Raw genomic sequence first — 13,797 nt, 5'->3', positions numbered from 1 at the left:
CTTATGGCACACGTAGGCCTTGCAGCTGGCACGAGGGAAGGTCCGCAATTAAGATATGTGGTGCGTGCCTCCTAGTTATTAGATACTGAAATCTTGTTATTAAGGTTTAATTGACGTGCTGGCACTTTTGAGGAAATTCTTTGGTTTTGTGTGTCAGTTTGGGCACGCAGGCTCAAAAAGGTTAGCCATCACTGGTAGGGTGTCAGTTGTCATTTTTTTCAAAATGTAAAGTATTACCCTGGTGTTTTTTTTGTTACTTTTTTTGTTTTGGGGTCACACCCGGCAGTGCTCAGGGGTTACCCCTGGCTCTGTGCTCAGAAATCGCTCCTGGCAGGCTCAGGGAACCATACGGATTGCTGGGGATCGAACCACTGTTCTTTCTGTGTTGGCTGTGTGCAAGGCAAATGCCCTACTGCTGTGCTATCACTTCAGCCCCTACCGTGGTGCATTTTTATAATTATCTTCAGGAGGATCAAACCCCTGACAGTTAAACATTCTGGGTATATCTCTTTTTTAGGGGAGTGGGCATACAGGCACAAAAGTAAACCAGAGAACTACCATATCCTTTTTTGTTTGTTTTTTGTTTTTGGGTCACACCCAGCGGCACTCAGGGGTTACTCCTGGCTCAGAAACCGCTCCTAGCCGGCATGGGGGAGTATATGGGATGCCAGGATTCAAACCACCATAGGTCCTGGGTTAGCTGCTTGCAAGGCGAACACCCTACCACTGTGCTATCTCTCCGGCCCCCCATATCTCTTCTTGTTGCTGAGTCTTTGCTTTGATGTTGCTCACTTTTACTCTCTCAGCAACCCCAGGATGGTCTCTGGCTGATCCCTCTGGCTTGAACTTTTTATATATATATATATATATATATTTTTTTTTTTTATTTAAACACCTTGATTACATACATGATTGTGTTTGGGTTTCAGTCATGTAAAGAACACCACCCATCACCAGTGCAACATTCCCATCACCAATGTCCCAAGTCTCCCTCCTCCCCACCCGACCCCCGCCTGTACTCTAAACAGGCTCTCAATTTCCCTCATACATTCTCATTATTAAGACAGTTCAAAATGTAGTTATTTCTCTAACTAAACTCATCACTCTTTGTGGTGAGCTTCCTGAGGTGAGCTGGAACTTCCAGCTCTTTTCTCTTTTGTGTCTGAAAATTATTATTGCAAGAATGTCTTTCATTTTTCTTAAAACTCATAGATGAGTGAGACCATTCTGCGTTTTTCTCTCTCTCTCTGACTTATTTCACTCAGCATAATAGATTCCGTGTACATCCATGTATAGGAAAATTTCATGACTTCATCTCTCCTGACAGCTGCATAATATTCCATTGTGTATATGTACCACAGTTTCTTTAGCCATTCGTCTGTTGAAGGGCATCTTGGTTGTTTCCAGAGTCTTGCTATGGTAAATAGTGCTGCAATGAATATAGGTGTAAGGAAGGGGTTTTTGTATTGTATTTTTGTGTTCCTAGGGTATATTCCTAGGAGTGGTATAGCTGGATCGTATGGGAGCTCGATTTCCAGTTTTTGGAGGAATCTCCATATCGCTTTCCATAAAGGTTGAACTAGACGGCATTCCCACCAGCAGTGGATAAGAGTTCCTTTCTCTCCACATCCCCGCCAACACAGTTTATTCTCATTCTTTGTGATTGGCTTGAACTTTGGCACCTCTTTATTCAGAAGCTGGCTCAGGGCAAATATTCTTTAAAATCCCGAGTTATGTCAGTGTTTTTGTTTTGCTTTGTTTTGGGGCCACACCCAAGTGCTCACTGCTTATTCCTGGCTTTGTGCTCAGGGATCACTCCTGGTGGGACTTTGAGGAACTATATGGGATCCCAGGCAAACAAACACAGGTCGGCTGCATGCAAGGCAAGTGCCCTACCTACACAGTGCTTTCTTCCCCCGGTTCTGTCAGTGTGGAAAAAAAAAGAGCCTTAGTGATAACACAGTAGGTAGGGTGCTTGCCTTCCATGTGGCTGACCTGGGTTTGATTCCCAGCATCTTATATGGTCTCCCGAGCACTGCCAGGAGTGATTCCTGAGTGCAGACCCAGGGTGTGATGCAAAAACAAAAACAAGACAAAACAAAACAAAACAAAACAAAACAAAACAAAAAAAGAAAAATACAATTATTATCTTTTCTCTTTAATAAAAAAAATCATGGCACCAAAGAGAGAACCCAGGACCTCACAAAATGTAAAATATGTTTCCAACTGCTGAGAGACCATCCTTGGCCATCTTGTCCCTTTCATTGTCATTGTTCTGAGAGTAGCCAGAGGAAGAACACTATGAAAAAAACTCGTTATAAAAATGTCTTTTTTTTTTTTTTTGGTCACACCCGGCGGCACTCAGGGGTTACTCCTGGCTGGCTCGGGGGACCATATGGGATGCCAGGATTCAAACCACCGTCAGTCCTGGGTTGGCCATGTGCAAGGCAAAAGTGCCCTACTGCTGTGCTATATCTCCAGCCCCTAAAAATGCTTTTTCCCCCCTAATTTTATAACAATCTAGATTCTTCCAGAGGAAAGGAGGGGAGCTGAGCTTGATTACCGAAAGAATTTTGGAAACAAATGGAAAAAGGCTGGTGGACATCAAAATCCAGAAATAAACAGACCAAATGAAGAATTTCTTACAGCTCATCCTAGATACCAGCTGCTCTGTCTAAGTATGTCTCTATGAGCTGAAAGCCTTTCAGCTGAAGTTTGCCCTTCGATTATAAAGGAAATCCTGGATGTTGTCTCCCCCTCCTCCTTTGGGCCTTTTTGGGCCTAAGTGGACTCCCTCATTTATTTCTGGGGGACTTTAGGAAGATGAGTACAGAAAACTAATCAGATGTCTCTAGAGAAGAGAAATTAACAGAAATTAACTGGAAGTGTGTATAGGTTTCTAGGAGACATTTGCAGCTGAGGAGGAAGCATCTCTGACAGATAGACACTTTGCACTTACCAGGATTCACTCACTGCTTTTGGAAGGGCAGATGGAAATCCAGTTGCTCTCCATACTGGTTACAATCTAGCAATGGTCCTCAAACTACAGCCCGCGGGCCACATATTGTATTTATTCCCATTTTGTTTCTTCACTTCTAAATAAGATATATGCAGTGTGCATAAAAATTTGTTCATAATTTTTGTTTTTACTATAATCTGGCTGAAGGACAGTGAACTGACCCTCTGTTTAAAACGTTTGAGGACCCCTGAGTGTGAAAAATTTAGAGTCCTGGGGCCGGGTGGTGGCGCTAGAGTTATGGTGACTGCCTTGCCTGCCCTAGCCTAGGATGGACTGTGGTTCAATCCCCGGCGTCCCATATGGTCCCCCAAGCCAGGAGCGACTTCTGAGCGCATAGCCAGGAGTAACCCCTGAGCGTCACCGGGTGTGGCCCAAAAACCAAAAAAAAAAAAAAAAAATTCAGAGCCCTTTAAAGTGTACTTACCATTGGTTTTAAAAAATTTTTTTCTTAGGGCCCGGAGAGATAGCACAGTGGCGTTTGCCTTGCAAGCAGCCAATCCAGCACCAAAGGTGGTTGGTTCGAATCCCGGTGTCCCATATGGTCCCCCGTGCCTGCCAGGAGCTATTTCTGAGCAGACAGCCAGGAGTAATCCCTGAGCACCGCCGGGTGTGACCCAAAAACCAAAAACCAAAAAAAAATTTTTTTTTCTTAAATTTTGGGGCCACATCTGGTTGGCCATGCTCTGGGGACTGAATGTAGTGGCAGGGTCAAATAGGGTCACTGTGTGCACAACATACGCTTCAACCCAGCACTCTCTTCTCTACTCCATATGTATTTTTCAATGCCCCCAGGTATTTCTGACCTCATATGAGTATGGATGAACACTTTTTCCTAGGCATCTCCTCTGCTGCTCACCCACATTACCAGTTTTGACATTTGTTTTTTTTTCCAGTCTCTGTCCTCAAACTTGAAGCTATGGCTTCAGGACTCTTTGTCCCTAAAATACTTTTGATTTTGTTTTGACTTCATTATTATTCCAAATTTCAATTTTATGCGATTTTCATTTATATATATTTACTAGTGCAAGAAGCTCACCACATACATGCTTTAGGCTGGAATATTATCTTTGAGAAAGAAAAGCCGCCTGTGGGAATTGCTTTCAAATGACTCACTCCATTAGCTGGCCCAATTTCCTGGTCACTTTGGTAAATCCTAAATCACTTATTGGAGGCAGGGAGATGGGTGTGCTAGAGCCCTGCAGGTATGCTTGTTGTTCACTGCTAAGAATGCTAGAAGAGAAAGGCAGACACTTAAGGTGTAGTCATAGAAATGTCCTATGTTGGCCTGGTAGGAGCACTGCTCTCCTTACATTTTGCTGCAGTGACTGCTTTCTTGGCCGGGGCCTGGGTTTGTTGTCGTGGTACTACTGACTATCCAGCCTGGCCTGAATGATCTGGCTGAAACTTGGTGAAAGTGTCCTCAATAGGACCCAGAAATAAAGCAGAAACATTTGAATAAGTCTTATTCGTATTTGGAAAGCACAACCTTGTCTTGTTAGTTAGGACATTCTCTGATGAACAGAGATGTAAGGTTTGTTACAGGAACCACACTTGAAAAGTAGGTACTGCCTGGCTCCTGAAACTGGAGGTAACAAGTAAGAGGAGGCAGATTCTATCTGATGCTCTCCTTATCCCAGGAAAAGAAAAGGCATTGATGTTTATCTAAACCATTTTTTTCCATTTTGGGCCATTCCTGATCACTCTTCGTGGTGGGTGCTCTGGGGACCACCACTCGGGATGGCTGAAATCAATCTGGGGTTGGCTAAATGCAAGGCCAAAGCACTTACTTCCCTTTGTCCTTTCTCTCCAGCTCCCTTTTCTTCCTTTCAGTGAACTTTGGTTTATCAACCATCTTTTTAAAACTTCTTTAACAGAATATGGTGCACCTGAAGATGGAGAACTCAACACACCACAACCATTCCTGCTCAGAAACCAACTATTAAGTAAGAACCTTACATGAAAAGTCAGTTTCATTATAGGAGTCAAGTTCTGAGACAGTGACAGCCCTAATGGAGTTTGTTTCTTTAAATGGAGTACTTCAGTTTTTAAATGTTTTAAAATATCAAACGTATCTGAAATCTTATCTTGATATCTTACCAGTTTTTATGCTTATAGTTTTGTTAAGACTGATCGAATGGTGTTAAAAATGTTGGAAGTATTTTAGTTAACTAAATCATGATCTGGAAATTTGACTCTTTAAATTGCTAGAAAAAAATATTAAGGTACAAAGAGAAAATAACAGAATATTGATCCATCTAGTTTTTGGTTTAGTTCTGGCTATTCCTGGCTCTGTGCCCAGGGTGCTAGGATCTAAACTAGATTGGCTGCATTCAAGGCAAGTGCCCTACCCACAGCACTGTCTCATCAACCTTGCCAATCTTATTTTTGTTGTTAGTAATCTTGTAAAATATGAATAAAAGGAATTTAATTTTTGTGGTTTATTTTGGGGGGCATATCTAGTGTATCAGGGCTTACTGCTATCTCTTTGCTCAGGTATTACTCCTGGAAGGAATTGGGGGAACATATATGGTGCTGGGTTTTGAACCCTTATATGTTGCTTGAAAGCAGCTGTGCTACCTATTGTGCTATTGCTCCATACCAACAAGAAATTTTAGTGACCCTTGAATTAGTAACCCCTGAGCATTTCTGGGTGCAGCCCCAAAATAAACAAGCACAAACAAAAAAGGTAAAAGATGTTTATTACTTTTTTTGTGTGTGGTTTTTGGGTCACACCCAGCAGTGCTCAGGGGTTATTCCTGGCTCCAGGCTCAGAAATTGCTCCTGGCAGGCACGGGGGACCATATGGGACGCCGGGATTCGAACTGATGACCTCCTGCATGCAAGGCAAATGCCTTACCTCCATGCTATCTCTCCGGCCCATTTTTTTTTGGTTTTTGGCCACACCCGTTTGACGCTCAGGGGTTACTCCTGGCTATGCGCCCAGAAATCACCCCTGGCTTGGGGAGACCATAGCTGTCCGTCCGTCAGATGCTAGCGCTCGCAAGGCAGACACCTTACCTCTAGCGCCACCTTCCCGGCCCCAGATGTTTATTACTTGAGTAGGATTCAGGCCATGTTATACTGAACAGTGGTTCATTTGTCAGTCTCTCTAATTTGCATGCATAATTTGTTTATAGATCTCATTAGTATTACCTTTTTTTCTTATAGCATTGAAGATAAAATATCCTAATCAACTTGATCAAAGTGACATAGAAAAACAGTTGCCAGGTAAGAATAAATCTAGTGTTTCCTCCTTTTTTTGAATCAGAGTCCTGTGTGAATTGGCTTGAAGAGTTCATTCAGATCTGCCAGTGTGGACTTTGTGAGCTTTTATTTATGGTTTGATTTGTGTGTATGTATGTGAGGAATTGGGGCCATGCCCAGTGATGCTAAGGGTTACTCCTGGCCCTGCATTCATCCTGGTGGAATGAGGGGACCATATGTGATGTCTGGGATCAAACCTGGGTCAGCCATGTGCAAGGCAAGTGCTCTCCTTGTACAATGACTCTGGCCCCTATGAGTTTTTTTTTTTTGGTTTTTGGGTCACACCCGGCAGCGCTCAGGGGCCACTCCTGGCTCTACGCTCAGAAATCGCCCCCAGCAAGTTCGGGGAACCATACGGAATGCTGGGATTTGAACCACCTCCTTCTGCATGTAAGGCAAACACCTTATCTCCATGCTATCTCTCCAGCCCCCCTGTGAGTTTTTAAGTTGTCTAATACCTTTTCCCTCACAAGCTTCAAAACTACCCTAATTTTATTATCTTAAGAAAATTATGTGTGGGTGTTTTTTTTTTTTATTATTATTACATTTTTGTTTTGTTTTTGGGTCATATCTGGAGGTTCTCAGGGGACTTCTGACTCAGTGCTCAGAGGTCACTCCCAGTGGTACTCAGGAGACCATGCACTGTCTCTCCAGCCCTCACTTTGCATTTCATGTGGAGACAGTTTATATAAACTTTGTGATGGTTCTTGGGATTTGTAGTAAGCAAATTTGTGATTTGTGAGTAAATTCTGGAATCATCTTCTTTCCTGTTCTAGGGCGTCATTCACAGTAATGTCTTTCATCTTTGCTTCCTCAGCCTTTAGGAAATAGGGTTTTTTTGGTTTTGTTTTGGGTCACACCCAGTGATGCTTAGGGGTTACTCTTGGCTATACGCTCAGGAATCGCTCCTGGCTTGGGGGACCATATGGAATGCCAGGGGATCGAACTGAAGTCTGTCCTAAGTCAGCCACGTACAAAGTATAGGTCCTACCGCTGTGCCACTGCTCCCGCCCCAGGAAATAGTTTTGTGAAGATTGGAAACCCCTGCGTGATATGCATCTTTTTATGGTGGGACAGGGTGCAAACCTAGTGGTTCTCAGGACTTAATAATGTTGGGTCTGTGGTCAAGTTCAGTCTCCTGCTGGGAGAAATTTTTTTTTTTTGTCTAGAGAAAGTTACCTATAGGGGTTGGAGTGATATCACATTGGTAAGGCATTTGCCTTGCACGTGGTCAACACAGGATGGACTCCAGTTTGAATCCCGGCATCCCATATGGTCCCCCGTGCCTGCCAGGAGCAACTTCTGAGTGAAGAGACAGGAGTAACCCAAGTGCCACTGGGTGTGACCCCCCCCCCCCAAAAAAAAAAGGAAAAGAAAAGAAAAAAGAAAGTCACTCTTGTTGGTGTACCTGAGACCCTGGATTTGGTGTAGATACCTAAGACCCACCCATTTCTGGGAGGGGTCTTGGGAACCGGGCATTAGGTGTAACCTTACCTGCAAGACCCGGCCCATTCCTGGGAGGGGTCTTGGAAAAGTTAGGTAAGCCTTGGACCGAGGGGATTCAGGCCCCTCTTTGCCCTGCTGCGCTCTCTGGCTTTTGGGTCGTTGCCTCTTTTGGTCTTGGACCAGGATGGAGACCAAAGGGAAGATGGCTGAAAGGGTTAAGACGCAGGGTAGCCTAGAATGGCTGAATGCTTAAAAGGTTATGAGATAGGCCACACACATGTGGTGAATAGAGCATGAATAAAGTTAATGCTTCCTGAAGCCTGCCTGTGAGTGAGTGATTTCGCCCTTCACCTGGGCCTGGGATCTGCTGGCTGGATGGGGTTGCAGAGCCACGTGGCCTGGGGTGGCAGAAAGAAATCCTTCACCATCCATTGCCATCCAGCTCAATCGTTAATTATTTAATGCAACAACTTAATAAAGAAAAGGTGCTTCTTCTTGCCTGCTACACAACCTTTCTGGTGTCTCTTCGAAAGATCTATGTACGTCTTAGATTTATCTTCTCAGGAGTTGATTCCTTGATATATGTTTCTGGTTTTAGACACCCTGTGCTTAGGTTAGAAGTTTTTCTTTACATTTTCCTGTGATGCGCTTATGCAAACAGCCGCTCTTTTATTATTGACTAATTTTTCTTTTAATAATTGTAGACAATATTGTTTGTTTACTAAAAACAAACAGGGAAATTGTTGTGTATGTAAATATTTTGGGGGATTACTATGTTGCTCACCCTAAACTGATTAGGTGATTGTGCCCTACCCTAGGGTGTGACCTGGCATTCTGGCCCCACCCTAGGGTAGGACCTGATTCTGCTTCCACCATTGGTTGGTATCTGATCCCACCATTGGGTGGTACCTGACTCTGGGGTATAAGAGCAAGGGTCTGTGGAAGGTGGGGGCTTTTGCTGGCTGGAACTGAAGCTGAGTCTTTGGACTTCAGTTTTGTCCTCCGAATAAAGCGAATATTTCCACGAGTCTGACTGTCTGCGAGCTGTTTACCCGCCGTTTCTCCTGAGAACCGTGGGCTAGACAGGGTGGCAGATGCGTGCTCCGAGCTGGAAGAAAAAGGCCTCATTCTCCATCCCACGATCAGTCAATCTCTTCAGGGGCTGACTTGCTACAACTCTGAATTTGCTCTTGAGTTCTGTGTTACCATTTTTTTGTTTGTTTGTTTGTTTTTGTTTTTGGATCACACCTGGCAGCACTCAGAGGTTACTCCTGGCTCTATACTCAGAAATCACTCCTGGCAGGCTCAGGGGACCATATGGGATTCTGGGATTCAAATCACTGATCTTCTGCATGCAAGGCAAACGCCTTACCTCCATGCTATCTCTCCGGCCCCCTGTGTTACTATCTTTGATACAGCAGGAAACATATCCTAGTGAACTGAATTCTGAATTATGTGGACTTTTGGGCTTTTGTACATTTCATCCCTCACCAGTCAGGTCTCTGCAGAGTTCTTTTATTTTTACTTTTTATTTAAAGAAAATGCGTCACATAGTTGACATAGTTGATCATAAAATACATTTGTTTCAGATATGTGAAAGCAAAGTTACTGAAAAAATAAAAATAAAATGGAAAAGAAGAAACAAAAAAGAAAAAGTACAGTGGTAATTTGTCAAAATTATCACTAATGAAGTCATTAATACAATGTTAGATGGTTTAGTCAGCTCTTGCTGTTATATGTCCAGTCTGTTAAATTAGGGGTGTTCCTTTAGGGATGATAACATCAAACAAATGAAGTTGTTCAGAAATTAGAAGCTTAAGATACTACAAATTTTAGGGGTATATACTCAGTTTCAGGACCTCCTGGAAGAAGGCCTAATTCTTTTTTTTTTTTTCGTTTTTCGGGCCACACCAGTTTGATGCTCAGTGGTTACTCCTGGCTAAGCACTCAGAGATTGTCCCTGGCTTGGGGGAACCATATGGGACACTGGGGGAGCGAACCTCGGTCCTTCCTTGGCTAGTGCTTGCAAGGCAAAGACACCTTGCCTCTAGCGCCACCTCGCCGGCCCCAGAAGGCCTAATTTTTTTTTTTTTTTGTTTTTTTGGGTCACACCCGGCGGTGCTCAGGGGTTACTCCTGGCTGTCTGCTCAGAAATAGCTCCTGGCAGGCTCAGGGGACCATATGGGACACCGGGATTCGAACCAACCACCTTTGGTCCTGGATCGGCTGCTTGCAAGGCAAACACCGCTGTGCTATCTCTCCGGGCCCCAGAAGGCCTAATTCTAACATGGCAACTGCGTTTGTGAATATGGTTACAGATGCTAAGCTTTTTTTTTTTTTTTGGGTCACACCTGGCAGCGCTCGGGTTACTCCTGGCTCCATGCTCAGAAATCATTCCTGGCATGCCCGGGGGACCTAATGGGATGCTGGAATTTGAACCAATGACCTGCATAAAAGGCAAATAAATGCCTTACCTCCATACCTTCAGTCATACAATATTTCAATACCCATTCCTTCACCAGCATTCATTTCTCATACCAATTTTCCCAGTTTCTGTCCCATTTCTACCCCCACCTTCTTCTAGCTCGCTTCTGTGGCAGACACTATACCTCTCTCTCTTCTCCTCTTCCTCCCTGACTCTCTCTCCCTTTTCCTTCCTCACTTCCCTCCCCCTCCATCCATCCCTTCCTCTATCTCTCCCATTTTTTCCCCTTTTAGATACTAGTTTGCATTACTGTTACTGAAGGGATATCATGTATATCACTTTACCTCCTTTCAGTGACTACCCGGTTCTTATCCAGAGTAATCATTTCCAACTATTATTGTCATAGTAGTCCCTTCTCTGTCCTAACTGCATGGTACCCCCCATCATTTGTATTGCCTTTGTTAATTTTTTTGGTTTTGGGGCTATACCTAGTGGCTCTCAGGGGTTTACTCCTTGCTCTGCACTCAGAAATTGTTCCTGAAAGGCTTGGGAGACCATATAAGATGCCATAGCTCAAACCTGGTTGGCCCCAATGCAAGGCAAATGTGCTACCTATTGTGCTATCACTCCAGCCTATTATTATTTTTTGGTTTGGAGGTACTCAGGAGTTAATCCTGGCTCTGTGCTCAGAAATTGCTTCTGGCTGGCAGGCTCAGGGGACCATATGCGATGCCGGGATTTGAGCCATCATTCATCCTGGATTGGCTGTGTGCAAGGCAAATGCCCTACCACTGTGCTTTTACTCCAGCCCCAGCCTGCTATTTTTTTGTTTTGTTTTGTTTTGTTTTTGGGTCACATCCGGTAGCCCTCAGGCTCTATGCTCAGAAATCGCCCCTGGCAGGCACAGGGGACCATATGGGATACCCCTCAGGTTCTATGCTCAGAAATCGCCCCTGGCAGGCACAGGGGACCATATGGGATACCAGGATTCAAACCACCATCCTTCTGCATGAAAGGCAAATGCCTTACCTCCATGCTATTTCTCCGGCCCCTCTTTGTCCTTCTGATTCATTTCACTTAGTATGATACTCTCCATGTCTATTCATGTATAAACAGAGTTCATAACTTCCTTTTGCCTAACAGCTGCATAGTATTCCATTGTATAGCTGTACCATGGTTTCTGTATACACCCATCTGTTTTTGGCCTCTTGGATTGTTCCTATGTAGGTGTGTGTGTGTGGGGGGGGGGGGGTTTGGGCCACACCAGTGATGCTCAGGGGCTACTCCTGGCTGTGCGCTCAGATATTGCTCCTGGCTTGGGGACCATATGGGACTCTGGGGAATGGAACCGTGCTCTGTCCTAGGTCAGCACATGTAGGCAAACGCCCTACCACTTGTACTAACACTTCGGCCCTGGGTTGTTTCTAGATTCTAGCTATCGTGGATAGCCATTTTTTTGCATTGTATTTTTGGGCCCCTAGGGTATGTTCTCAGGAGTGGTATCCTGGATTGAATGAAATCTCAACTTCTAGTGTTTTGAGAAATGTCCATATTGTTTTTCAAAAAGGTTGGACCACTTGATATTCCCATCAGCAGTGGATGAGATACCCGTTCTCCATTCATCCATGCCAACACAAGTAGCTTTTTTGTTGTTGTTTCTGGGCCACACCTACCCCTAACTGCTGTGCTATTACCTCAGCCCGTATTTTTGTTTTTTTTTCATGTATGCCAGTCTCTGTGGTGTGAGATGGGATTGTTGTTTCGATTTGCATCTTCCTGGTAATTAATGATGTGGAGCATTTTTTCATGTGCCTTTTGGCTACCTGTATATATTCTCCGAGGTGTTTCTGTTCATCTCTACAATTTTTTTTTTTTTTTTTTTTTGGTTTTTGGGCCACACCCTGTGACGCTCAGGGGTTACTCCTGGCTATGCGCTCAGAAGTTGCTCCTGGCTTCTTGGGGGACCATATGGGATGCCGGGGGATCGAACCGCGGTCCGTCCTAGGCTAGCGCAGGCAAGGCAGGCACCTTACCTCCAGCGCCACCGCCCGGCCTCATCTCTACAATTTTTTTGATGAGGTTGTATATATTTGTTAAGCTTTACCAGTGCCTTACATACATTTTTTTTTCTTTTCTTGTTTTTTTCTTTTTGGGTCACACCCAGAAATCACTTCTGGCAGGTGCAGGAGACTATCTGGGATGCCGGAATTCGAACCACTGTTCTTCTGCATGGAAGGCAAATGCCTTACCTTGATGCTATCTCTCCGACCCTCATTAGATATTAAATATTAAACCAATTGTGGGAAGTCCTTTTACTGGTCATTTCCTTGGAGGCGCAGACGCTTATTTTGTTTATCTTTTTGTTTTATTTTATCTTTGTTTCTAACTTGTTTGGTCAGTGGTATTTCATCCTTGAAGATGCTTTTACTTCAGTGTCATGCAGAACTCTTCCTATATTTTCATTTATGAACCTATGATTTCAGGTCCAATATCAAGATCTTTAAACCATTTTGATTTGACTTTTGTGCATGGTGTTAGAAAGATCTGAGTTCATTTTCTTATATCTAGCTGTATTGTTTTCCCAGCACCACTTAAAGAGGTTTCCTATGCTCATATACCTGAGCATATTTCAAGATATTCAATTCTATTCCACTAATTTGAGAGCCTGCTTTTATTCCAATACCGTGCTGTTTTAATTACTACTGTTTTGTAGTAGTTTGAAGTTGGGGAAAGTGATGTCTCCTGTTTACTTTTTCTCAAGGTTTGTCTTAGCTATTTGTGGAGGCTTATTGTTCCATAAGAATTTCAGAAGTGGGGCCAGAGCAATGGCACAAGTGGTAGGGCCTCTGCTTTGCACACACTGATTTAGGACGGACCACGGTTCGATCCCCAGGTGATCCATTTGGTCCCCCAAGCCAGGAGCAATTTCTGAGTGCATAGCCAGGAGTAACCACTGAGCGTCACTGGGTGTGGCCCAAAATCCCACCCCCACAAAGAAAAAGAATTTCAGAAGGCACTTATGAAGACAAATGAACTAGGACAAGAAATTTTTGTTTAGTTTTGGATGATTTTGTGTTTTCCCCTTTTACTTCCCAGACTCATGTAATGTTTTTTTTAGGAATGTTACCACTAAGGAATATATGTTCAAGGATTTTGTTGTTAGAGGGCCAGAGTTATAGTATAGCAGGTAGGACATTTGCCTTGCATGTGGCTGACTCAGGTTCAGTTCGTAGTACTACTACTCTGTGCATCACCAGAAATGATTCCTGAGTGCAGAGCCAGGAGTTAACCCTGAGCACTGCCAGGCTTGGCCCCAAATTCAAACAAAACAGAAGAAAAAAAAAAAAAAGAACGTTGTTGTTAGATCTTTGTTAAGTTTTCCTTTGCTCTAAGAGTCATTAGACAAGACTAATTTGTGTGTGCAGGATTGCTGACTTAGGCTGATGGGATGAATGGCACGAGCTGTCTCAGTTCTGATTTTTATTACCTCTTGGACCATCCACTGTTCTCATGCTCTTGCATTAATCATGTAGAACAAGCGGAGATTAGGATCATCCATACATAGAGGACATAGGAGGGTATATACATAAGCATCACCCATACCCATAGGCACTCATTACTTTTCCTCCCTATATGGGGGGAG

General features: G+C 43.8%; 1 protein-coding gene across 1 annotated transcript in view; it reads left to right on the top strand.

Moving 5' to 3' along the window:
• TBCE (tubulin folding cofactor E) overlaps positions 1-13,797 on the top strand; it is a 77,637-nt gene that overhangs the window by 59,362 nt on the left and 4,478 nt on the right. Inside the window, exons 13-15 of the mRNA XM_049788997.1 lie at positions 2,525-2,678; positions 4,894-4,962; positions 6,188-6,247. Of these exons, the coding sequence (XP_049644954.1) occupies positions 2,525-2,678; positions 4,894-4,962; positions 6,188-6,247 (283 nt within the window). The remainder of the gene's footprint in view (positions 1-2,524; positions 2,679-4,893; positions 4,963-6,187; positions 6,248-13,797) is intronic.

This window comes from Suncus etruscus, chromosome 15 (assembly GCF_024139225.1).
Source record: "Suncus etruscus isolate mSunEtr1 chromosome 15, mSunEtr1.pri.cur, whole genome shotgun sequence".
Lineage (NCBI taxonomy): Eukaryota > Metazoa > Chordata > Mammalia > Eulipotyphla > Soricidae > Suncus > Suncus etruscus.
This window is presented reverse-complemented; position numbering and strand designations above follow the sequence as displayed.